The sequence below is a fragment of the Scyliorhinus canicula genome, chromosome 19, assembly GCF_902713615.1.
Source record: "Scyliorhinus canicula chromosome 19, sScyCan1.1, whole genome shotgun sequence".
Taxonomy (NCBI): domain Eukaryota; kingdom Metazoa; phylum Chordata; class Chondrichthyes; order Carcharhiniformes; family Scyliorhinidae; genus Scyliorhinus; species Scyliorhinus canicula.
The window spans coordinates 15,855,710-15,883,074 of NC_052164.1; the positions used below are offsets into that span (position 1 = coordinate 15,855,710).

The following is a 27,365-nucleotide window of genomic DNA, read 5'->3' on the forward strand; positions in this document are numbered from 1 at the left end:
AAGAGTTTGAATACATTTTCAGTGGCACCAAGAACCTCAGTTTACTGAAGAATATAATGAACTTGAGGTTTACCACCACTGGGAATGTCAGAAACAAGCGCCATGCCTTCCGCAGCTCTTTACTATTGATTTGAGTTGGAGTCAATAATGCATTGTTTGGACCTCATACGCCGGTAACTGTATACCTGTGTGTGCAGGTGGCCCTTGAGACAAGCGCCACTGTGTTATCAGTGATGAAGCTAAATACCAGAGGAAGGGCAATTTTCAGAATGAGTTTGCAGCTCCAATGCTCAGAGTTAATGACTGGTAAAACTAATTACGATGAAACGATGATAGTCGATGCAGTTCAGAGTCAAGCCTCAGGGTTAATCTGCTTCTTTCACAAAGAGCAAGTCAGGCTCTTGGCAGATTTCTTTTGATGTTTCCTTCCAGCTCAAATGCTCTGCTAGAACTGGGTTTCTTTATAATAGCCACAGAGACATGCAGTTTTACAGCACATAAAGAGGCCCTTCGGCCCATCCTGTCTGCACCGGCCATCAACCACCTATCTTTACAGACTTTACCGAAGTCTATCTTACAGACTTCAGTTTTCTTATTTTTGTGCTCATGAGCAGGGCCACCAGCATCGACACACACACACACACACAAAGTTTGTTTCCTACGACATGCACCTTCTCAGTTCCAGAGCTCAGTTAGATCAGAAATAAAAATGACAAACTTGCCTTTATATTGTGCATTTCGCAAACACATGACAAAGTCTTTTACAGTCTTGTTAATGACTTGCCTTTGAATTGTAGCTGTTGTAATGCAGGAAATCTGGCAGACAATTTGCATACAGTAAACTCGCACAAACCAGCAATGTGAGAGATATCGCCTGGATAATCTGTGATGTTGATTGAAGGATTAATATTGGGCGGGGCACCATGGTTAACCACCCTGCTCTTCTTCCAGATTGTCCTAAGAATATTTTTTCAGCATCGAGCCAAACAAACAGATGAGGTTTAACATGCCATCCGAAAGATGCAGCCTCTGACAGTGCAGCAGCTCCTTAATACAGCGATGGAGTGCCAGCCTCTTAAATGGCCTCTTCAGCCACTCTGTTCAAGAGTAGACATAGACATAGAACAGTACAGCACAGAACAGGCCCTTTGGCCCTCAATGTTGTGCCGAGCCATGATCACCCTACTCAAACCCACGTATCCACCCTATACCGTAACCCAACAACCCCCCCCTTAACCTTACTTTTAATTAGGACACTACGGGCAATTTAGCATGGCCAATCCACCTAACCCGCACATCTTTGGACTGTGGGAGGAAACCGGAGCACCCGGAGGAAACCCACGCACACAGGGGGAGGACGTGCAGACTCCACACAGACAGTGACCCAGCCGGGAATCGAACCTGGGACCCTGGAGCTGTGAAGCATTTATGCTAACCACCATGCTACCCTGCTGCCCCAATTGGGGATGGGCAACAAATGTTGGCCTTGCCAGTGACGTGCACATCTCATGGCCAGATCCTGCAGTATGGCTCGATCCCAGAACATAAGAACATAAGAACTAGGAGCAGGAGTAGGCCATCTGGCCCCTCGAGCCTGCTCCGCCATTCAATGAGATCATGGCTGATCTTTTGTGGACTCAGCTCCACTTTCCAGCCCGAACACCATAACCCTTAATCCCTTAATTCTTCAAAAAACTATCTATCTTTATCTTAAAAACATTTAATGAAGGAGCCTCAACTGCTTCACTGAGTAAGGAATTCCATAGATTCACAACCCTTTGGGTGACGAAGTTCCGCCTAAACTCAGTCCTAAATCTACTTCCCCTTATTTTGAGGCTATGCCCCCTAGTTCTGCTTTCACCTGCCAGTGGAAACAACCTGCCCGCATCTATCCTATCTATTCCCTTCATAATTTTATATGTTTCTATAAGATCCCCTCTCATCCTTCTAAATTCCAACGAGTACAGTCCCAGTCTACTCAACCTCTCCTCATAATCCAACACCTTCAACTCTGGGATTAACCTAGTGAATCTCCTCTGCACACCCTCCAGCGCCAGTACGTCCTTTCTCAAGTAAGGAGACCAAAACTGAACACCAGGTGTGGCCTCACTAACACCTTATATAATTGCAGTATAACCTCCCTAGTCTTAAGCTCCATCCCTCTAGCAATGAAGGACAAAATTCCATTTGCCTTCTTAATCACCTGCTGCACCTGTAAACCAACTTTCTGTGACTCATGCACTAGCACACCCAGGTCTCTCTGGACAGCAGCATGCTTTAATATTTTATTGTTTAAATAATAATCCCGTTTGCTGTTATTCCTACCAAAATGGATAACCTCACATTTGTCAACATTGTATTCCATCTGCCAGACCCGAGCCCATTCATTTAACCTATCCAAATCCCTCTGCAGACTTCCAGTATCCTCTGCACTTTTTGTTTTACCACTCATCTTAGTGTCATCTGCAAACTTGGACACGTTGCCCTTGGTCCCCAACTCCAAATCATCTATGTAAATTGTGACTCAGAAAAGAGTACCATCAACTGAGCTGCAACAGACACCCTAAAGTCTAAACAAAGAAGATGGGAGGCACAGAGCTTCTCATTGAATCATGTTGCACACTGACCGTTCCTCAATAACTATCTGCTCTTAACACCCCATTGATCTAAGACTGATGCTATATGAAAAAAAGTTAATGAGTTTCGATTTTAGTCTTGGAGTGTGGTGTGTGGGGGCTGAGACAAGCAAAAAGCACCCTCAGTGCAGACAATTTAAACTTCTGAGCCCCATTTGAATCAAGCAAGGGTGATCCTCACATTAGGTTCAGTGAGAATGGCGCAGTGGTTAGCACTGCTGCCTCACAGCACTGAGGACCCCGGGTCCGATCCCGGACCCGGGTCACTGTCCGTGTTGAGTTTGCACATTCTCCCCGTGTCTGCTCGAGTCTCACCCCCACAACCCAAAAGTGTGCAGGGTAGGTGGATTGGTCATGCTAAATGGCCCCTTAATTGGGAAAAACAAATTGGGTACATTGAGAACATCAAGGTGGCTGAGCAGCAGGATTTTGGTCAGGAAGGGGTTGTTTATTTCCTATTCTTTCATCAGATCTGGGTGTTACTGGCAAGGCCAGCATTTTAGAGCGGCAGGGTAGCACACGTGTTTAGCAATGTGTCTTCACAGCTCCAGGGTCCTAGGTTTGATTCCCCGCTGGGTCACTGTCTGTGCGGAGTCTGCACGAACTCCCCGTGTCTGCGTGGGTTTCCTCCGGGGTGCTCCAGTTTCCTCCCACAGTCCAAGACGCACAGGTTAGGTGGATTGGCCATGATAAATTGCCCTGAGTGACCAAAAAGGTTAGGAGGGGTTATTGGGTTACGGGCATTGGGTGGAAGTGAGGGCTTGGGTGGGTCGGTGCAGACTTGATGGGCCGAATGGCCTCCTTCTGCACTGTATGTTCTATGTTCTATGTTTTTATGTTGTTGCCCATCCCTAATTGCCTCTAAATCGAGTGACTCACTTGGTCATTTAAGAGTCAAGCACATTGCTGTGGGTCTGGAGTCACATGTAGGCCAGACCAGATAAGGTTGGCAGATTTCCTTCCCTAAAGGACATTAATGAAGTAGATGGATTTTTAACAACAAAAAATTGATAGTTTCACGGTTACTATTACTGAGACTAGTCACCAACTGCAGATTTTATTAATTGAATGGATTGGCCATGCTAAATTGCCCTTAGTGCCCAAAAAGGTTAAGTGGGGTTACGAGGTTGAGGGGATAGGATGGAGGTGTGGGCTTGGGTGGGGTGCTCTTTCCACGGACCGGTGCAGACTCAATGGGCCAAATGGCCTCTTTCTGCATTGTAAATTCTATGATTCTATGAATTTAAATCCTACCAGCTGCCGTGGTGAAATTGCGATGTATTCCTCGGGCGTTAGCCTCTGTAAGATTACCATTACGTCCCATCTCCTTGCTGTGAGGGAAGAGAGGGAATGGTGCTTGAAGATTTATTTGCTAAAATGCGCTAAGCGTTTCTGCAAAGCTAGTTGGTTGAGGAGCTGAGATTAATGAGGTTAGTAAACCCCACTACTATGCACACTTTAGCAGCAATTAGAATGTGCAAGGTTTGAAATAGAGGGGATCAACTAGCTGCAAATCAATGGGGATTAGAAGATTTCTATCATCTGACAGTATTGGTAGTGGCATTGATCCTTGTACCAGGAAGGAATGGCCCTGTTCCATGTTGTTACAAGGGAAAGGAAAACAGTGGGAAAGGATTACTGGGGAAGAAATGTCAGGATGTGGACGAAATTTCAGCATGATTCCTGTAAACATAGAATCAGGTGGCTCATAAAATATTCTGGGTTTAACAGATATGATTATTTTCAGAGGGACTTTCACTAAAGTATCCTGTGGTGTAGTGGGGAATCCCCCTGCCACGGAGCCTGAAGATGCGCATTCGAGTCCCACTCCAGGACATGAGGGCCACAGAAAGTGTGTTCGTAATGCAGCCAAAAACACTGGGCCGGATTTGTTTTTTTAACTGGGTGTCAACTCAGGCGGGAAAAGCGGCACTAGTACCAGAGGACACAATCTCAGACCAAAGGGACGATCCTTTAAAACTGAGACGAGGAGGAATTTCTTCAGCCAGAGAGAGGGCGGTGAATCTGTGGAACTCTTTGCCACAGAAGGCTGTGGAGGCCAAATCACTGAGTGTCTTTAAGACAGAGATAAATAGGTTCTTGATTGATAAGGGGTTCAGGGGTTATGGGGAGAAGGTGGGAGAATGGGAATGAGAAAAATATCAGCCATGATTGAATGGCGGAGCAGACCCGATGGGCAAAGTGGCCTAATTCTGCTCCTATGTCTTATGGTCTTATGGTGTTGCCCACTGGGTCGACTGACAGCTTTTCCCAACATCTTTGTAAACTCAATTTTTAAAAAAATCCTAGAGATGGGTCCCAGGATGCCTCGCTGCTGGGGCGGGCTCATTTAGAGGAATATCAGCCTTCCAGAGATCGGGAAGGGCACACCGATCTTTAAAAAGTAAAAATTACAAAAAGATCACCCCCCCACCCTCCGCAAAACACATGGAAACCCTCTCCTGGGCCTCCTGACCTGATGCCCCCCACCCTGGCAGTACCAGGGGCGGTGCCTAGGCATTGCCAGAGGATAGTGCCAAGAGGAAGTGCCAGGGTACTGTACATAACACCAAACCAAAACAATACCCCAATCACAAACCTCCCCCACTGAAAAAAAAACAAAGAAAAGGAACATTTCTAATCCATTTTATAGGTCGCTTCACTCATTCTACGCAATTATATTTTCTAGTTAACAGCTTCTGCTAAATAAATTCTCACCCAAATAAATCAGTTCAGTTGAAAAAGTAGTCGCAACAAATCAGAAAAGGTTTTATGGCAGAAACATGAGAAATATTGTCGGTGCGTCAAAACCTATTGTTTAAGACATCTCAATGTCAATCAATAAGTAGGACCAGTGTGTTACCATTGGTATGGTAATTTCCAAATCCATGAAGACGAGAATCCTATAGGCCTACAATTCCCACACAAAGATTGTTACCTCCACAACAGAGAGAAGTCACATTGAAGTGAGCTGTTTCTTCATGGGGAGGAAGAGAGTAAATACTGAAAAGTTACTCAACTCATACTTCTGTCTTTCCTTTTCGCAGATATTTATGGAGTATTTTACCTGCTGTTTTGGAATAGGGGGAGTGGAAATGCATGTGTGGGAGGTGGGAAAAGCCATTGCAAAATCTGACAGGCAATCCGAGGGTTGCATGCTGAGACCCAGGTTGAAACAGAGAAAGAACAGAAGTTTCCTGGAAGTGGCAAATCGTCAGAGAAGTTCATGGAGAAGAGACTGAGAACACAAACTTTCCTGAAGCTGGGACCAGGGAAGGGAAAAGTATTCTTAAGGCTAAAATAGACCAGTAACATAGGCACTTCTGGGGTGAAGGCCATCTTTAGAGAAGATGTGAGGCTGTAATAAGTCCATGGAGGCAGAAGTCCCTTCATCAGAATCCCTTTTATTAACAAAACCAACAGCAGTACGACCATGTGCATTCAGCTTGCTGTCTACGCTGGGAGTGCAGAGGATCTGACACTCCCTGGTATATACAAAGAAGAGGTTCCCTGATTGGCCCACTAATCAGGAACTCGTATTCCAACTCACCAATCTCAAAGGCCTGGTCTAAGTCAGTACAGCGGCCCAGCTCAGAGCAGAAGCATTCCGCTCAGATTCCCTGCTCTAGAAAATATCTCTGCGGATACAGACAGAAGCAAACCCATTCTTAGAGCTGGAGGCAGATGAAAGCCAGCATGGTAGCGTGGCCCCTTTAAGGGGGTGGGCTCCATGGACCATGTGACTGGCTCAGGACCAATCATGCAGGAGCACACAAATCCCAGCGAATAGGGAGTTTGTGCGGGGCGCTGAGAGTAGGACCCGTGCAGTGTGAACCAGGAAGTCAAGTGTCAAGACCTGTTATATGGTATTCCTGTCTGCTAGATGGTCATTGCCTGCCATGTGTGGCATGAATGTTACTTGTCACCGATCAGCCGCTCCCGGGATCTACCCGGCTTGCAACGATCTAATGCGAACATGCGAGACGTTGCGATGTAAATCCCACCCATTGTGGGCGGGATCACTTTTTAGCAAATCTGCATATTTGAGCGAGAGAGCTTGTCTCACTTTAATCTGCGGTTTCCCGAGGCACTCGAGGTGTTGGGATCTGTCCCCTTCACCTCGGAGACCTCGGGCCTGCACAGCTCATTACTGGTCTCCACTAACGGGGACCAGATAGAATGGCACTCGGGGGGATCTCCCAGGGGATCAGAGGCCCCCAGGTGCATGCCCTTTGGGCAGGGTGGTACACTGGCACTCCTGGTGCCACCTAAACTACCTGGCACCATGACAATGCCAGCCTGGCACTGGCCAGCTGGCTGAGACGGTGCCAGGCTGGCATTTTGTGTGCTGGCGATCAGGCGGGGGGTGCTCTATGCAGGTGTTTGGGGGGGGGGGGGGACCCTCCCATAGGGCATTCAGGCTTGGGGCTGGGGGTGGTGTTGGGTGCCTTGGAGATTGAGACACCATTTAAAAATTCTCGTACCAGCCTCCCCGAACAGGCGCCGGAACGTGGCGACTAGGGGCTTTTCACAGTAACTTCATTGAAGCCTACTTGTGACAATAAGCAATTTTCATTTCAAACGGTGTCCTGATCCCTGGCTATATTGAGGAGCTCCAGCGAGCAGAGCTCCTCGGTGTAGAAAGTGGGGCTATGTGCAGCCTCGGCTGAGGCCCCTTATTTGACACAAGTGGCGTGTTATAGCTATGTGTTTCTCGGAGCAGCCAGTGCTGGGATACACAGGGCTAAATGCGCTCACTGTGGGAGTTTGTTCTCATTTAGTTCAATCGCGCCCTAGACTTTTCACAGTATATGAAACAATTCAAATTTAATGGGTTTCGAACCACAGTCCCTCCCGTTATTTTCAAGAACCTAATATTTACACAATGTCTAGTAGCTCAACGAATTGTGCTCTTGATTGGGTTGGATGGAGAGAGGTGCTTACTCACAGTGACCGTTATCACAATGGATTAAAAGGTATACTTTATCTGGGACATGGAAAATTGCAGCATCTGTGCAGTGTTTGCCACATTGCCATTCTGAGTGCCCTTCGACCCTTGTAGCTGTCGGCAAGAGAAATAGAAATTGGCAATGCCTTGAGCAACCTTGTGGGGGCAATAAGAGAAATCTCACTCTTCCTAATTTTTATTTCTAATCATTATTTATTCATAATAACAACAATATCCCTGGTGGTACAGCAGCAACATAGCGTGTGGCCGAAGCCCCAATATGATTTCTCAGATGCTTGAAATACATTTTTAATTAGCCTTTAGTTAGTTCGAATCAACCGTGCAAGCATGTTCAGCATAAATATTCAGCCTCGACACTGATAGAACCTGTCAAGGTGATATAGTGACAATAATGAACTCAAAGCTGTATTGGGACTATTACTATTCCAATCACTATCTTACTAATTCGTTTTTTTTTTGTCACTTGGCAAACCAATTATTTGCATGGTACAAATGCCTATGTTTTTCATTATAGGCTAGCTAGTCATTCAATTCCTCTATAAATCTTCAGAATAAATGGTAATTAGCTGTAGTCCACAAAGGACCATAGGCGTCGATTAGAGAGAGACAATTGGTTATATCGCTTGAAGGGCACGATTCCACATCACGTGTAGGACAAGGTAAGGAGGCAGGCCTCCACAGCTACCACAGCTCGCCTGGGATTTGAAGGTGTTGTTATCATACTGCGCTACACTCCAGCCCGCTGAGGTAACCGATCCCCACGCTGACCATAACTGGGTATTGGACAATGAGGCTGAAATGACACCATCACAACCACCTCATACTATCTTCCTCACCTTTTATTTCAATGCGGCTACCTTCCTTCTGGAACATTCTCGGCACTCTATCGTCCATCTCAGTTTCTCCTTCGGTCATCCCTTTAGCCAAGTTTTATCTCTCGCGAATCATCCAAATTTTTATACCATGCGTCTTTTTTCTTTGTAGTTTCCTGTTGCCATTTCTCAGCACCAGCTCACCCTGTCTTTGGCCATTTCAACGCAAAAAAGAAATTAGCTCCCACTCTGACGATCTCAGTCAGCTTTTAACCTATCTTGGGAATAATGTGCACGGTACCTTTCTATCTTTGGCCAATCCTAACTCTGGTTGGCCCACACCTCTTTACCGCTTGGCCGCCTGCGTTACTTAGGCCCATGCATCATTTAATCAACGGGGGCTTTGATAATCTGGACAAATTACAAAAGTTTCCCTCTTGTGCTTCATGAGAAAATGATTTATTGTTGTAATTGATTGGTCACCGTTCAGTAAGTGTGTGGGATGAACATCCTCCCCGACAAAATGGATGTATTGGGTCCACGAGATGCAAACATTTTAACTATCAAACTCGACCCCAAACTTTCTACTTTCGGGTTTAATGGAGACCACATTTTGCATGGGCAGCAAACCACACCCAGGATCTGGCTGTCCACTTAATTATTATAATGAGGATGGGAGCCTCACATTTAACTTCTTCACAGGTTTCACCTTGGCCAGCCCAGTTTCCCAGGTCTCAGGAGGCCCAGCAGCTCAAAAGAGACGAGGATTGGTCTCACACGTGTGCCTCACATTCCCCAGCCCCCACCAGTCCCAATACCAGCAGCAGGCCTGGGTTTGCAGCCTGCACCTGATTGGGTGTGAAGCCTGTCAATCAGGCAGACTTTGGGGCACAAATCCTGTCAAAAAATAAACACACGCCCTCCGGAATCAAAATTCACAGCAACCGGGGAAACCCGAATATCCAAACTTCCCATCCGACAATCTGCCTCCACCTCTGAAAATCTACCCCTGTCAATAATGGGACTGATGTGACCATCAATTCACTCGTAACACGATTGGAAGTAAACTGTGGTTTTAATAGTCTTACAACTGAGCCTGCCTGCGACCAGAAGAACTGCAGCACTTTATACTTCCAGTAGTGGGAGGGGCCATGGGCAGAGCCACGGGCGGAGCCGAGGGTGGAGCCCTGTACAAGCTCCTCATCTCCCCCTGTGGGCAGAGCCACGCAACGGCTCATAGACAGAGCCCACAAGGACACAATACCATACAATACAGTGTGAATTCCAATCACCACATTCACCCCCTGTAAAACAAATCAAGTCAGGCGGGGGTGACGGGTCCACAGGTTGAGCCGGTCCGGTGGCCGAGTCGTCCTTTGGGATCGGCGGAGCACCGGGGTTGCAGCCTCTTTGGGTGGCTGGGTGGTGACGGTCGGTGTGGGTATGGGATTGGACTCCGGGGGTGTTTCGGTCCGAGCTCCGTTCCTGACTGCTGCGACGGGTGAAGGGAGGCGCAGGAAACCTATAGGCGCGGGGGCGCAGAGTGTGGGCAGGGAACCTATAGGCGTGGGGGCGCAGGGCATGAGGGGTCGGTGGGGTGTAGTGTGAGGGGTACCTCGGCGGTGGTGGTGGTGTTGGATCCTGCAGGCGCCAGGTCCCGGAGGGAAACGGTGTCCTGACGGCCGTCGGGGTGTTCAATAAAGGTGTAGTGTGGGTTTGAATGAAGCAGTAATACCCTCTCTACTAGTGGGTCCATTTTGTGTGTCCGGACGTGCTTCCGGAGGAGAACCGGGCCTGGTGTCCTCAACCAAGATGGGAGCGAAGCCCCCGTGGTAGTGCTCCGAGGGAAAACAAATAATCGTTCGTGAGGGGTCTGGTTGGTAGCGGTGCACAGGAGGGACCTAATTGCATGGAGCGCGTCGGGGAGGACCTCCTGCCAGTGGGAGGTCGGGAGATTCCTGGACCGGAGGGTCAGTAGGACGGTCTTCCAGACCGTCGCGTTCTCCCTCTCCACCTGCCCGTTCCCCCTGGGGTTGTAGCTGGTAGTCCTGCTCGAGGCGATGCCCTTGTTGAGCAGGTACTGACGCAGCTCGTCGCTCATGAAGGACGAACCCCTGTCGCTGTGTACGTAGCTGGGGAAACCGAACAGGCTGATGACTGTATTTGAGGTCATATCGGGGCACGGGATGGCAAAGGGGAAGTGGGAGAATTCGTCTATGACGTTGAGGAGGTACATATTTTGATTGGTCGAGGGGAGTGGCCCTTTGAAATCGACGTTCAGGCGTTCAAAGGGCCGGGATGCCTTTACCAGGTGGGCCCTGTCTGGTCTATAGAAGTGCGGTTTGCACTCCGCGCAGATCGGGCAATCCCTGGTGATGGCTTTTACCTCCTCGGTGGAGAAAGGCAGATTTTGGGCTTTGATGTAGTGGGCGAGCCGGGTGACGCCCGGGTGGCAGAGGTCATTGTGGATAGCCTTCAGGTGGTCGTCATGCGCGCTGGCGCATGTGCCGCGGGAGAGGGCATCTGGGGGCTCATTGAGCTTCCCCGGTCGATATATGATGTCATAATTATAGGTGGAGAGTTCGATCCTCCAACGCAAGATTTTATCATTTTTTATTTTGCCCCTTTGCAAGTTGTCAAACATGAAGGCAACTGATCTTTAGTCGGTGATGAGGATAAACCTCTTACCTGCGAGGTAGTGCCTCCAGTGCCGTATGGCTTCCACAGTGGCTTGAGCTTCTTTTTCGACTGAGGAGTGTCGAAGTTCTGAAGCGGAGAGGGTTCGGTAGAAGAATGCGACTGGTCTCCCTGCCTGATTCAGAGTGGCTGCAAGAGCTACCTCAGAGGCATCGCTCTCCTCCTGAAAGGGGACGGATTCATCCACCGCCCGCATGGCGGCTTTGGCGATGTCCTCCTTGATGCAGTTGAAGGCCTGGCGGGCCTCAGCTGACAGTGGGAAGAGTGTGGTCTTAAATAGTGGGCGGGCTTTGTCCGCATACTGGGGGACCCACTGGGTGTAATAAGAGAAGAATCCCAGGCACCTCTTGAGGGCCCCGGGACAATGAGGGAGAGGGAGTTGTAAGAGGTCGGGGCCCAGGACTCCGTTTTCCACGACATAGCCGAGGACGGCTAGTCTGGTAGTGCGGAAAATGCATTTCTCCTTATTGTATGTGAGAAAGAGTTTCTGGGCGGTTTGGAGAAATCGATGGAGGTTGGAGTCATGGTCCTGCTGGTCATGGCCGCAGATGGTGACATTGTCCAAGTACGGAAACGTGGCCCGCAGCCCGTACTGGTCTACTATTCGGTCCATTGCACGTTGGAACACCGAGACCCCATTCGTGACGCCAAAGGGAACCCGGAGGAAATGGAAAACGATCTGGTTGACCATGTCTGCAATTCTGGGGAGGGGGTAGGCATCGAGTTGCGTGGACCGGTTAATGGTTTGGCTATAATCAACCACCATCCGGAACTTTTCCCTGGTCTTGACGACCACCACCTGAGCTCTCCAGGGGCTGTTACTGGCCTCTATGACTCCCTCACGTAAGAGCCGCTGGACTTCGGCTCTGATGAATACTCTATCCTGCAGGCTGTACCGCCTGCTGCGAGTGGCTACTGGTTTACAGTTAGCCGTTAGGTTAGCGAAGAGTTGAGGGGGGTCGATTTTTAGTGTCGCTAAACTGCATATAGTGAGTGGAGGTAGGGGTCCGCCGAAGCTGAGTGTGAGGCTCTTGAGGTTACATTGGAAATCGAGCCTGAGTAAGAGTGGGGCGCAGAGGTCGGGGAGTACGTACAGCTGGAAATTAGAGTAGCTGGCGCCCTGAATCGTTAGGGTCGCGACGGTGCGCCCTTGTATTTGGACCGAGTGCGAGCCCGAGGCGAGGGAGATAGTTTGCCGTGCAGGGAAGATAGGGAGCGAACAGCGTCTTACCAGGTCAGGATGTACGAAGCTCTCGGTGCTCCTGGAGTCGAAGAGGCACGGTGTCGTGTGTCCGTTGATTTGAACAGACATCATCGAGCTCTGGAGGTGCTTCGGACGCGACTGGCCCAACGTGACTGCGTTGAGTTGCGGGTAGTCGGCGGCTCGATCAGCAGTGCTGGAGTGGCCCCGTGATGACTGTCCGCGGAGGCCGTAGTCGTCGAGGTGAACTGCGGGTGATGGCCAAGATGGCGGCCCCCGTTGATCGCACATGGCGGGTGATGAAGAAGATGGCGGCCAAGATGACCGCCCCGTGGATCGCACGTGGCGGGTGGCGAGGAAGATGGCATCCAAAATGGCGGCCCCCATGACTCGCACATGGTCGGCCGCGTGGGGGAGGATTGCCAAGATGGCGGCCCCCATGAGTCGCACATGTCGGGTGGAGTCGGCAGACACGCTGCAACGTTGCGGGGTCTGCGGGCCTGCGAGTTGGGGGAGCAATTGTTCTGGACTGCGGAGGAGTTAGAGGGTTTTGATTTTGCCAGGCATACTCTGGCATAATGTCCTTTTCGACCGCAGCTGCTGCAGGTCGCGTTGCGGGCCGGGCAGTACTGCCGTGGGTGTTGGGGCTGGCCACAAAAATGGCACGCTGGCACTCCATAGTGAGTGGGTGGCCGCGTGGCGCAGGCCTGGGGCAGTCGCTGGTCGGGGGTCCACGATGGGGTAGCTTGGTCCGCGGGGAATGAGTTAAGCTTCGGAACGCGACCTCCATAGTAGTTGCTAGCTCTACCGTGTCCTCCAAGTTCTGGGCCCCTTTCTCGAGTAGTCGCTGGCGCACATAGTTAGACCGGAGCCCCGCAACGTACACATCACGGACAGCGAGTTCCATATGCTGGGAGGCCGTTACAGCCTTAAAATTGCAGTCCCGAGCAAGGGCTTTTAAGTTGCGCAGGAAGTCTTCTAGCGACTCTGCGGGGCGCTGGCGGCGGGTAGTGAAAATGTGCCGCGCGTAGACCTCGTTTACCGGCCACATGTACAATCGGTCAAGCATAGCAAGGGCCTCAGTATAGGAGTCGGTACAATTGAGTTGCGTAGAGATGCAATGGCTCTCCCGTGCGTGCAGTAGGCTGAGTTTCTGCTCCTCTGTACTCTCGGAGGTGCTCAATTCAGCCAGGTAGGCCTTGAAACACCGAAGTCAGTGTAGGAAGATTTTCTTCGCCTCTGCAGCCTGCTGGTCGAGTCCTAGTCGATCAGGTTTGAGGGCTGATTCCATGGTAGTTTTCTTCAAGTTTTCTAAGACTATTAAATTGATGTGACCATCAATTCACTTGGAACACGATTGGAAGTAAACTGTGGTTTTAATAGTCTTACAACTGAGCCTGCCTGCGACCAGAAGAACTGAGGGCAGGGTCACACGGCTGCAGCACATTAGACTTCCGGTAGTGGGAGGAGCCATGGGCGGAGCCATGCGCAGAGTCGAGGGTGGAGCCTTGTACAAGTTCCTCATCTCCCCCTATGGGCAGAGCCGCGCAACGGCTCATAGACAGAGCCCACAAGGACACAATACCATACAATACAATACAGTGTGAATTACATTCACCACAGGGGCCTGCCATTTTCAATGTCCCTGCATTACCCTATGGTACTTCAGCAGCAAATGGTGTTACACTTGTTAAACGACACCGAAGCATAGTAAAGTCCTTTGTCTTACTTGTGATTCTCTCAATTAAAATTAGAGTCACAATATTCGATCCCTATGGCACTCAAATGTATGCATTGTTATTACTCAAGCTACAACTGTCAGAAAATAAACACATTTAGCATAGCAATGAACAAGAGGTACAAATGGAATTCATAACTAGGTCACAGACTAAATGAGAATTGTTTGCAATGAAAAAATTAATGGCAGATGTTTTCATGAATCTAGCTCCTGGTTAAATGTTCATCCAGTGTCTTTCACAGGTTGTGCATCAATGTCATTCAGAACATTTAGCTTGTTTACATTGCATTGCGGCACGTATCTGTGTCTACCAAGGAATCATGTAAATGCCAACATCCAATTTTCTGAAGAGAACAATCATGGGCAGGTTTCTCTGCACCCCGACGCCAAAATCGCAGCTGGCGCGGGGGCGGAGAATCCATTTCCCCGCACGGAATTGGGACCGGCGCCAGTTCCCCGATTCCGCGGGCCCTGAAAAGCCAAGTACGCTCTGCCGGCCAGCATCTACCTGGGGCCATTGCTGGAGGCCCTTCCCGCCAATCTCTGCCCCCGACCGGCCAAAGTCCCGACGGCGTGGATCTAATGTGGTCCAGCCGGCCGACAAACTACTCTGGCGGCTGCAGACTCAGTCCGCGGCTGCCCTGGCCAGGGGCGGGCCGGTCGGAGGGCGAGGGGGGGGGCCCTGTACGCGGCCGAGAAATGTTTCTGCGGGCGGTCAGGGTTGGGCGCGCAGCCTATCGGGGGTTTATTTTCAGGGTCCAGGTCCGCGGTCCGAGTCCGCCATGGAGCACGGCACGGCCGCTGGAGGCCGCGGCGGCGTGCATGCGCGACCTCCTACCCGGAAGTGCGGGGGTCCGTATCTGCAGCAAAAGCTGCTAGATTTATGCCGTATCTCTGCTATCCCCCTGCCGGGCTAGGAATATGTGGCACTGGCGTGAAGATCTGACGCCGGCGTGGGGACATAGTCCCAATAATGGAGAATCCAGCCCCAGATCTCCATTAAGACTACTGGTAGTGGATGCATCTGCTCCTGATTCAGGATTGAGAACTCACACCCCCCTCTAAGGCACAAGGATACATCTCTGCATCTAGATCATCATGGTTCACAGGCTCACTGCCAAAAAGCAGGTGTAACTCCCTCCCAGAAGGACAAACCAGTAAAACCTGGAAAATGTCTTCTATATCTTGTGAAAATGGAATTTAAGTTTGGACCAGCACCAGGAATTTGTGAAGTTTTTTTTCCCCTATCAGTTGGGGGCATTTAGTAATCAGAAAATGAGATGGCTTGAAGCTTACATGTCAACTAGACTACGAGGAACATGGCTTACATCCACCATATTCCCATTAACCGTTTGAGTGTCTACCACTGAGGGTTCTGACCACATGCTCACAAAACCTCCCAAAATGCTGGAGGTGTCTGCACTGGGCATTCAGGGAGATGGCTACACCATCATTTATTAAGTGTGAATATGTGTAAATTGCGAACTGTACTTTCGAAAATCAATGGCACAGTTATTGGCTAATTAAAATCTTACTCCAGTTAGTCAAACTGTAAATCCTGGACTATAACAGGTTTGCCTTTGCAATGAAACCATTTTGGTGATTAATAAACCAAGGGAAAGAAAGCAATTTTCTTTTGCTAACCTTTATGCCCATCAAGGTCAAGGCAGTAGTTTTCAAACTTTGCAGTCTGTGTGACTTCTCGGAAGTTAGCTGCAGAGCCATAGACTGACAGGAAGACCCAGAGCACCCGATCAGAGGGAGTCAAAGGGAAGGTGAATTTTGCTGAGGGCAGACGGAATCGCTCAAGATGTCAAGGCTCTTGGCATTGCAGGACCAGAGGCCTTCCAGTGGAAAGCAGCAGCAGGATGTAATTGTCAGTAAGGGCGAGTATGCTTTGGAGGCTCTGCCCCTCTAACTTCTTAAAAGTTGAAGTAAAAACTGGGATTTTGCAGCTGGGCCATCACTTGAAGGAGCCCCTCCACATGACGGCCTGCGACAGCTGCTTGACTGTTCGCCAAATATATGACAAGGAGAAAGGTTCAAAGAAAAGGAAAAATAAAATAATTTTTACAATGTCCTGGTGATTCTTTTTCCAGAGTTGCCCACAGCAACGACCTGGAAATTGAGCTTCAATTCCTGGAGACTCCAGGACAATTCTGGAAGGTTGGCAACCTCAAACAAGCCTGATTGGCCGGTGACAGGTAACCCAGCTGCCGCACACCCCCTCATCCCGCGTCCCTGAAAATAGATCAGGAGCGGGATTGATCTGGAGCACATCGGCCAGAGGTGCTATTTTTAGTACCCGCCTGCTTCCATTCCATGCAACGTCAAGGCCCAAGTACTGCCAGAATAACCAAAGAGAAGGCTGGTTGTAGACTGCTGCTAGTCACCTGCATCAACTTTTACTAATGTCAATGTTTGGAGAACTTTCAACATCATCAAAGCAATGCTACCCATTTCACACATCAACCCATCGATCTAGAGACCCAGGATAATGTTCTGAGGGTGCAGGTTCAAATCCCACTGCAACAGATGGTGGAATTTGAAATCTAGAATTATAAATCGAGTGATGACTGTGAAACTATTGTCATAAAAACCCATCTGTTTCCCTAAAATCCTTTAGGGAAGGAAATCTGCCGTCCTTATCTGGTCTGACCTACATAGACATAGAATTTACAGTGCAGAAGGAGGCCATTTGGCCCATCGAGTCTGCACCGGCCCATGGAAAGAACACCCCACACCTCCATCCAATCCCCGTAACCCAGTAACCGCACCTAACCTTTTTGGACACTGAGGGCAATTTATCATGGCCAATCCACCTAACCTGCACATCTTTGGTCTTTGGGAGGAAACCGGAGCACCCGGAGGAAACCCACGCAGACACGGGGAGAACGTGCAGACTCCGCACAGACAGTGACCCAAGCCGGGAATCGAACCTGGGACCCTGGAGCGGTGAAGTAACTGTGCTAACCACTGTGCTACCATGCTACCCACATGTGACTCTCGACCCACAGAAATGTGGTTGACGCTTAACTGCCTTCTGAAATGGCCCGGCAAGTTACTCAGTTCAAGGGCTGACCCACATTCCGTGAAAGAATGAAGAAAAAAAAATCTCCCTTAAGGGACTGGAGTGATGTTGAAAAAAGATAGATCCCAAATTTATATTTTGTGGGACTGTTGCATATGACGAAGGGAATAGACATCCATACCACCAGGCCGGATCAAAATCTCCTCTCAAAGCTGAGATTAATTTTCCAACTTCAGCAGACTTGGATAGACTTCTTACTGGCCATATTCTAGTGCTTTGTACCCAAACAATATGATCCTCTAAAAACACTTCAATCAAGTTGTCAGCCACCAAATTCAGCTAACATCAGCTGTGGTTTTTGCAATCACGGGCGCGATTCAGCGACTCTTTGCTCCCGACACTGATCCGGGTGAATCGCGTGACAGCCTCGAATTGGGCTCCACGCCGGGCGCCAAACCTCGTGCTAGTCACCCGACTCGCTCCGCCTTACAGCTCATTTAAATATCCGGACACCGGATTCACCCGACACCCGGGACTCACCGGCCGTGTCTGGAAGACCTCGCCAGGGTGCTGCTTAGTACTGGTCCACACAAACATGGACCAGTCGACACTGCACCTTGGGGGGGGGGGGAGGGGGGCTCCCAGGCCAGTGGAGACCCCTGGGTGGTCAGAGACAGGGCACCTCCCTGAGGTGAAAAACAACGACAGCTGCCGATTAACATACTGCTAATTGCGCCTTTCAGTGGCCTTTAACCTGAGTCCGCTGAATTACGCCCATGTTGAAGGTAGAACTGAAGAAAACAACAGTCGGTGCCTGGCCGAAAACCTCGTTTCAGGTTCACCTTATCCAGAACCGGTTACACCCTCTGTCCCCTGGGTCAGAGCTCCCAGTGTCACCCCTCAAACCTGTGGGTCGGGGGTGCGGTCACCCCCCCTATACGAGCATATGGACCACTGTACAATTCAGATGCCGGATAAAAAAGCAGATAATCATTATTTTTCTCTCCCTGCAGTTTACGTGCCTTAAAGGTGAAAAAAGTATAGACTACAAGGGCACTTACTGTGTTGAAGTTGGGAAATAATCCCACGGGGGAGGGGGTGTTTAGTCGAAAAGGTAGTAAGTGTTTCATATCGAGGGCAGGTTGCATGGCTCTTCCTTGCAGCTGCAGAGATGCTAAAACATGACTGTTCTGTCCTGTGGAACCTGAAGAAAGACAGAAGGAAGGAAAAGCCATTAATTACAATTGCCATGCTAACTCTTCAAAGCTTATAAAACCCATATATCGCAAATGACACTCCTCCAGCAGCAGCTTTAAAACATTTGCTCTGTATTTAGCATGTTGACATAAAGGTTTGCTGCAGATGTCAAAGCTAGCTGAGCCTTCCCTTTTGTAAGTTGTTTATAGCACACATCTAGGACGAGGGGAATTTTCTGATGGGGTTTACCGTTCCTGACCTTCAAGTGGAAGCGGCCATCTGTTTCTCTGAGTGTGAAAAACATGGTGGCCAGATATTTGAAGTCAGGACATCTTCCACATTGTTCCTTCACGCTAACCCACCCCGAGAACCTCATCCTAATAGATATGGGCCATGCTGAACCTGGAGAGAGAAGGCCTGATTCTAACCTGAAGCAGGAACTGCACATGTGGTGGGGTTTTATTCGCCATGAGCTAGGACCAACACAACAGCCACTAGTGCTCAGGTAAATGGCAGGGTGGTCCTTCTGAGAGGGTCTTCTGATCAAGAGGCTGGTGTGATGATCCTTGTATAGTTCTCCAAGATAGGTAAAAGTCGTAGTGTTGACAAAGAACATCAAGCTATGTATTTAAAACAAAGCTAGTTTATTTACACTACTTTAAATGGTTTGCACACTCTACAAAGTAATAGCTAATAAAGCAACAGTATTAAATCTATGCTACAGTAATCTATAATGTATTTTTAATACAACTAACACTCTATCTCATCCTCTCACTATCCTTCTCCTTAACCTTCTCCCAGAATGCTTGGAGACGCATCCTCAGTGATGCCATCTAGTGTTCAGATACATGAACATCATCTTGTTAACCCTTTACACTCCTTAGATTATACATATCATTACAGCTGGCACCGAGGCAGGGGGAAGAACTAAATCTTCCTCGTGGGACCACGAGGAACAAGCCTTGTGAGCGAAGTAAAGAGAATGAACTGCTCGGTTTTCCTCCGACTTTGGCTACTCTCCCTACAAGCTTCAATGGTGGAAAAGATACAACTACATCCCCTCAGGCCAGCAGTTAAAGTAGCATTTGGGTCCCAACGGCCTGGTCAGCAGGTAAACCTTCCAGTTGGTTTTACCACCTGGTTCACTGGGCAGATTAGGTTACAGTCGACAACAGCTTCATTATATAGCGCTTTCAACCAAGAAAAACTTCCCAAGCTGCTCACAGGAATGTAAAATTTGACACGGAACCACCTAATGAGATGATCAAAAGCTTAATTAAAGTATGTTTCAAGGCGGAACTTAAGGGAGGAGAGTAATTTGGCACCTGAAGTCATGGTGGTGCGTGGTGCAATTAAAATTGTGGATGCTGAAGAGGCTAAAGTTGGAGGAGTGCAGATGTCTCACTGACTTGTAGGTCGAAGGAGGGTCTAAGGAGGGTCTAAGCCATGGAGGTATTTGAAAAAAAGGATGTAACTTTAAAATCAAATTGTTGCTTAATGGGGAAACATTGCAGGTCAGCGAGTCTATTCTTCCATTTTACAGGTGCTAGATAAATGCAAGCTGTTGTTGTTTTTGGGAGATGTGGTAACATTGGATACAAACAAATCTTCTTCCCCCATATTGGCAGTGTGTTTCCTCCAGTACCTCGCTTACTAAACCAATTTCCATGTGGAACCCAAACAAAGAATTAGCTAATTACTGTCTCAAAGCTAAGTTCAAACAAGTTCCTAAGTGAACCTCCACATATGATAACAATCAGAATCGCTGATCCTGGCTGTTTGCCTCCCTACAGCGCCCTTTAATTAAAGCCCAGTGACATTAAGGTCAGTGTAGCGTCATTGTTGTCTGGAAGGTTCAGATCGATTCAATCAGCATCTCCCAAGTTTTAGACCTAAGGGCCGCGATTCTCCCATTCCGCGCCGTATGGGAGAATCGCCGTTCGTGCCTTATTTCCCACGGCGCCGGTCCGACGTCGGCAGGCGATTCTCCGAGGAGCGGAGAATCAGCGCTGTTTGCGCCTGCGCGTTTGGCGTGGCGCCGGTCGCTGGCCGGTGTCCCTAAGGGGGCCAGAATCGGAAGTCCCTGCGCCGATGGCGTTCATGATGGCGTGAGCGCTCTGTCTCCATTTCGGAGAATCGCGCCCAGTATCTTCCCTTGACCCAATACTGGGGAACAATTTTAACAAAAGAGGCACTGACAATGAGCTTATCTCAATTTTATTCAGCAACACCAGGACATGCGATCACACACGTTCACAACTGGCATTCGATACTCTACACTTCAGTTGGTATGCTGGGCGTCGAGTACATTTCCGCATTATTTGGAGCCATTAAATGCAACACTTACTGCTTCGCCTGATCCCGATATGAAATAATTTTAACAAGAAGTTACGCAATCTTTTTCCAAAAACCCCACACTGATCAAAATGAGAGCACTTCAGAAAGGGAGCCGCCATGCATTTTCCTGCAGTTTAGACAGGTCAGATAATATATGATGTCTCGGTTGTTCCGGGCCCACACTGGGAACACATAATGGGAAATTCCCCACTTCCAGCCCATAAGATTTCAGTCATTAAGTTAATGCTCTGAAAGTCACAGACTGGGGTGTACAACACCCCCCCCCCCCCCCCCCCCCCCCATATCTGCTCACCAAGAATACTCGCAGCGCCGAGAAATACAAGGCTGTAAAACGCGACTCTGCTTTGGTATGGGGCCTCAGTGGGGAACGCACGATTGAGGCCGCACATAGCTCGCCGGAACTCCTCAGTGTAGCGAGAGATCGGATGCCATTTTTAAATAGTATCCAATCTCCAAGGCCCCTGAAACGACCCCTGATGAATGAAATTGGAAATCGCTTATTGTCATAAGTAGGCTTCAAATGAAGTTACTGTGAAAAGCCCCTAGTCGCCCCATTCCGGCGCTTGTTCGGGGAGGCTGGTATGGGAATTGAACCGTGCTGCTGGCCTGCCTTGGTCTGCTTTAAAAGCCAGCAATTTAGCCCTGTGCTAAACCAGCCCCTGAGTCCCCCCCCAACCCGCTATGGGATGGTCCCCGGCCCCCCCATCACCCACACAGGGTACCCCAGCCTGATCTCACCCACACAACAAATGTCAGCCTGGCACCTTGGCAGTGCCAACCTTGCAGTTCCCCAGCCAGCTGGCAGTGCCACATAGGCACCATGGCAGTTCATGGCTGCACCCAGGTGCAGTTTAGACAGGTCAGATAATATATGATGTCTCGGTTGTTCCGGGCCCACACTGGGAACACATAATGGGAAATTCCCCACTTCCAGCCCATAAGATTTCAGTCATTAAGTTAATGCTCTGAAAGTCACAGACTGGGGTGTACAACACCCCCCCCCATATCTGCTCACCAAGAATACTCGCAGCGCCGAGAAATACAAGGCTGTAAAACGCGACTCTGCTTTGGTATGGGGCTGGCTGGAAGTGCCAGGGTGCATGGGTGGCACCAGCAGTATAAATCCTGCGCAATGGACATGCATTTGGGGGCCTCCAGTCCCCTGGGAGACCCCCACGAGTTCCGTTCCATCTGATTTCCATTAATGGAGACCAGTACTGAATGGCACTCGCCCGAGGACTCTGATGGAGTATGGTCTCACGCCTCTGGTACCTCAGGAACTGCACATTACAGTGAGACCAGCTGTCTCGCTTTGATATGATAAGACAGCAGGGTAGCATGGTGGTTAGCATAAATGCTTCACAGCTCCAGGGTCCCAGGTTCGATTCCCGGCTGGGTCACTGTCTGTGTGGAGTCTGCACGTCCTCCCCCTGTGTGCGTGGGTTTCCTCCGGGTGCTCCGGTTTCCTCCCACAGTCCAAAGATGTGCGGGTTAGGTGGATTGGCCATGCTAAATTGCCCGTAGTGTCCTAACAAAAGTAAGGTTAAGGGGGGGGTTGTTGGGTTACGGGTATAGGGTGGATACGTGGGTTTGAGTAGGGTGATCATGGCTCGGCACAACATTGAGGGCCAAAGGGCCTGTTCTGTGCTGTACTGTTCTATGTTCTATATGCACATTTGCTAAATAGTGGTCCCGCCCACAATGGGCAGGATTCACATCGTAATGTCTCGCGAGATCAGTTTAGATCTCGCGATGTGTTGCAAGCCAGGTAAATCCCGGGAGCGGAGTCTCCCGATTTTTATCAGCCTTGCTGCGCCGCGGCGAGCTGCTTTTCAGGCGCAGTGTGGTCATTAAATCACGCCCTAAATATTCCAGTCACTGTATCAAGGTTTATGGAACATATGAAATAGCCAAGCACAAAACAGATTTTAAAAAAACAGCTTCATGTCATACAAATGACGAAACCTGCTATTTCCACCCACCGGCATTGTCAAAATATTCAGATCTTTCACAAAAAATGGATCTTTTATTACCTTGATTGCTCTGATGATGGAGCAATTAAAGGTGGACGTCTGATTCTTACCTTATTCCTCTTAAACAGACAAAAAAGGGTTTTCCTGTGCTGGAAGTGTGTGATCCAGATGGTTTAGCGTTCCACATGTTTTAAAATTTCTACCCTCTTGATTTAGTCTTGTCTACTGAATGAAGAAATGAATACAGTACAGTGCTCAGTGATTTGGCAGATCGGCTAGAGCTCATGTGCACAAAAGGCACTTGTGCAAATAGCTGTGCGTAACTGCCAAAAACCCAATGGGAATGGGCTTTATTCATAACCCATGACCTCCACCAAACATTACTGGCACCAGAGGAGAGTCTGATCAACAGTGATTACCTGCACACAGCTGTATCTATGTGCTACATATTCCTTGTTTATTGTTGGCCTGTAGAAAATGAAATTTACTATTAAATGCAGAAGTTTGACCTTTATGAAATGAATATGACCACTTTGTACAAAGAGGTTTGTTTTTTTTTACTCTATCCAATATTAAAGGGGAACTACTCCAGGAGGAAAGTAACTATACGGAGGAGCTAGACATAGCTTTCAATGCAATGGTACAGTTGATGATTTTTTCTTACAAAAAATATATTTTATTCATAAAATCTATAATAAACATTACAGAACATTCCGAATTGTCTTGCCTGTACATTTCCAACAAAGTTACACATTCCCTTGACTTTCTTCCATTCAATTGGGATGACATTACACATATATCCCTCTTTACGTTACAATTCTTTCTTATATATTTACATTGTCATGTTTCTTTTATACATTGGAGTGTTGATGACCCGGACCGAGGGGCTTTACACTGTTACCCACCCCTCGGGGTACATTTGCTGATAAGACCTTACACAGTGGCCTTTCCCCATTGCGCCTTGGCGGCAGCTGCCCCAAGCTTGAGTGCGTGCCTCAGCACGTAGTCCTGGGCCTTGGAATGTGCCAGTCTGCAACACTCGCTCGAGGACAATTCTTTGCACTGGAAGATCAGCAAGTTACGGGCAGATCAAAGAGCGTCTTTCACCGAGTTGATGACCTTCCAGCAGCAGTTGATGCTTGTTTCGGTGTGTGTCCCCGGAAACAGTCCATAGAGCAGAGTCCTGTGTCACAGAGCTGCTCGGGATGAACCTTGACAAATACCACTGCATCTCTCTCCAGACCTTCTTTGCAAAGGCACATTCCACAAGGAGGTGTGTGACTGTCTCATTTCCCCCACAGCCACTCCGAGGGCAGCGTGCAACAGTGCTGAGCCTTCGGGTGTACATAAAGAATCTGACTGGGAGGGCCCTTCTCACCACCAGCCAAGCTAGGTCTTGGTGCTTGTTTGTAAGTTCTGGTGATGAGGCATTCTGCCAGATAACTCTGACAGTCTGCTCAGGGAACCATCCAACGTCCTCCACAGTCTCCTTTTCCCTGAGGGCCTCGAGGACATTACGTGCTGACCACTGCTTCATTGCCTTGTGGTCAAAGGTGCTTTTCTTCAAAAGTTTTTCCACGAGGGACAGGTGGTATGGCACGGTCCAACTACTTGGAGTGTTCTACTCCTTGGTAGAGTTGATGATACTTTAGCAATTGTTATTATTACATCATGTTGATGAAGACAGAAAGCAATGCTAGCAAGTTTCACAGCGGACGTGCTCCTCTTAAGGTCAGTCTATGATTATAGGCTGAATGGATAGAAATTAAAATTAGAAAGTGGTTCAGTGACGACACTCTTCTTTGTAAGTATCGTGTTTTAACTTGTTTAAATGCATGATCGGATGCAGCCACAGCCAGGACAACATTCATGTTCGGATTGAAAAGGGGCAAGTAAAATTCACGCCACACAGGTGCCAGGCAATGATCATCAACCCTTCTAACCCTTGCATTCAATGACATTACCATCCCCCATTATCAACATTCTGGGGCTTGCCCCCACTCTTGTTCGCACTCGCGATCGAACCCCTGGCGATAGCCCTGCGGGACGCAAAAAGCTGGAAGGGAATCCGGAGAGGAGACAGAGAGCACAGAGTCTCACTCTATGCAGATGACTTGCTCCTCTATGTTTCAAAGCCACAAGAGGGACTGAAGGCAATACTGCAAATACTGAAAGAGTTTGGAACCTTCTCGGGCTACAAACGTAACCTGGTCAAAAGCGAGGCATTCCCAGTGAACCCAAAAGGGGGAGGGACAGAGCTGAAGGGGCTCCCGTTTAAAACAGCCCAGAACAGATTCCGTTACCTGGGGATCTAAATAGCCAGAGACTGGACACAGATCCACAAGTGGAACCTGACCAGCCTGGTGGAGGAAGGAAGAAAAGACCTTCAGCTCACTCCCACTCTCCCTGGCAGGGAGAGTGCAGACGATCAAGATGAACGTACTGCCAAGTTTCCTCTTCCTGTTTAGATTCATCCTGACCTTCATCCCAAAGGCCTTTTTCCAAAACGTAGACAGTCTAATCATGACATTTACGTGTGTGGTTGGTGGTGGTGGTGGTGGGGGGGGGGGGGGGGGGGGGGGGGGGGGGGGGGGTGGTAGGGTGGTAGGGACCCGAGAATTCCCAAACCAACACTGCAAAGAGGAAATGTCAGAGGGGGCCTGGCTATACCGAACCTACAATACTACCACTGGGCAGCAGAGGCAGAAAAAGTGAGGGGATGGGTACAAGAACCCGACACAGATTGGGTACAAATGGAGGAGGAATCCTGTAAAGGAACAACCCTCCGGGCCCTGGCTACAGCAGCACTCCCATCCTCCTGTGGTAGCCTGTGTAGAGGTATTACGGTACCTTGTAATGCTGGAACACCATTGGTAGATAATGTATGCTTTCCATTGGTCGAGCCTGTATGGTAGCTCCGCCCTGCAAGGCGGGGTATAAGAGCCCGTGCCGACCCAGCAGCTTCCTTTCTGTACCTGAGCTGCTGGCGGAAACATCTAGCTTATTAAAGCCTTCAGTTGGACTACAACCTCGCTTTAGTAGTCATTGATCGTGCATCACTTTCTCAACAAGGTACACAACGAGCCCAGTGGTAGCAGCCACATTGAGAACATGGACCCAGTTGAGACAGCACTTCGGGATAACCAAAATGTCCACCATGGCTCCCATCTGCGGCAATCACAGATTCCCCCCAGCCATGCTAGATACCACCTTCAAAAGATGGAGGTGGGATGGGTCACACTGACGGTCAGAGACTTCTACGTAGGGCGCAGACTGGCAACACTGGATGAACTGACGAGGAAGTGGAAACTAGCAAAAGGACAGGAATTGAGGCACCTCCAAATAAAGCACTTCCTCCGCAAAGAGACAGTAGGGTACTGCGGGGCCCCAGAAAGCACACTGCTAGAGGACCTGATAGACACAGGCAGCGAGAAGGGGAAGATATACGGACAGCTACTGGACAGAATTTGAACACCACTGGTCGTGACCAAAAATGGGAGGCCGAACTGTGAGGTAGGACGAAGACTCTGGAACGAAGCACTGAACAGGGGGAGCTCCACCCTCTCCTGCGCAAGGCTAAGCCTAATGCAGCTCAAAGAAGTGCACAGAGCGCACCTGACCAGAACCCGAATGAGCAGGTTTTTCCCGGAGGTGGAGGACAAATGTGAGCGGAGCCAGAGGGGCCCGGCCAACCACACCCACATGTTTTGAGCTTGCCCTAAGCTTGGTGGGTTCTGGGCAGCTTTCTCCGAGGCAATGTCCAAGGTTGTGGGGGTGAGGGTGAAGCCATGACCAATAGTGGCAATCTTCGGGGTATCGGAGCAGCCAGAGCTACACATGGGGAATGGGGCCAACGCCCTTGCTTTCGCTTCCCTAATCTCACGCTGGAGAATCCTGCTCAGCTGGCGATCGGCAACACCACCCAAAGCTGCAGACTGGCTCGCTGACCTCTCGGAATTTCTCCACCTGGAGAAAATTAAGTACGCCATCCGAGGGTCAGAGGAAGGCTTCCTGGATACTTGGGGGCAGTTCGTCGGCCTGTTCCAAAGCAACAACTGGTAATAAATTTGAGAAAAGCCAATAAAAAGATTTAAAAAAAAAAAAACATTCCGGGGCTTCCCATTAACAAGAAACTTAACTGGACTAGCCATTTAAATACTGTGGCTGCGGAGGCGGCAGAGTGGTGCAGTGGTCAACACTGCTGCCTCACGGTGTCATAGACTGGGTTCGATCCTGGTACCGGGTCACTGTCCGTGTGGAGTTTGCACATTCTCCCCGTGTCTGCGTGGGCCTCACCCCCACAACCCAAAGATGTGCAGGATAGGTGAACTGACCACGCTCAATTTCCCCCTTAATTGAAAAATTTTAAGAAATATACCGTGGCTGCGAGAGCAGGTCAGAGTAACTCACCACCTAGCTCCTCAAAGCTTGTCCACAATGTACAACACCCAAGTCAGGAGTTTGATGGAATACTCTCTACTTGCCTGGTTGAGCTCCAACAACACCTAAGAAGCTGCTCGCTATCCTGTCCCCAACATAGCCCGCTTGATTGACATTCCATCCACCACTTTAAACATTCACTTCCTCCACCACTGATGCACAGTGGCAGCACTGTGTGACATCTCCAAAGTGCACTGCAGCATCTCACCAAGGCTCTTTCAACAGCACGTTCCAAACCCGCGATCTTGACCATCGAGAAAAATAAGGGCAGTAGATCCAAGGAACATTATCACCTGGAGGTTCCTCTCCAAGT

The 27,365-nt window shown here is 49.2% G+C and overlaps 1 protein-coding gene across 7 annotated transcripts in view; it reads right to left on the reverse strand.

Moving 5' to 3' along the window:
- Nucleotides 1-27,365, reverse strand: part of znf385c (zinc finger protein 385C) — a 468,492-nt gene that overhangs the window by 100,535 nt on the left and 340,592 nt on the right. For all 7 annotated transcript variants that reach the window (XM_038778606.1, XM_038778605.1, XM_038778607.1 and 4 more), the window contains one exon: nucleotides 18,146-18,288. In XM_038778606.1, coding sequence (XP_038634534.1) covers nucleotides 18,146-18,288 — 143 coding nt within the window. The remainder of the gene's footprint in view (nucleotides 1-18,145; nucleotides 18,289-27,365) is intronic.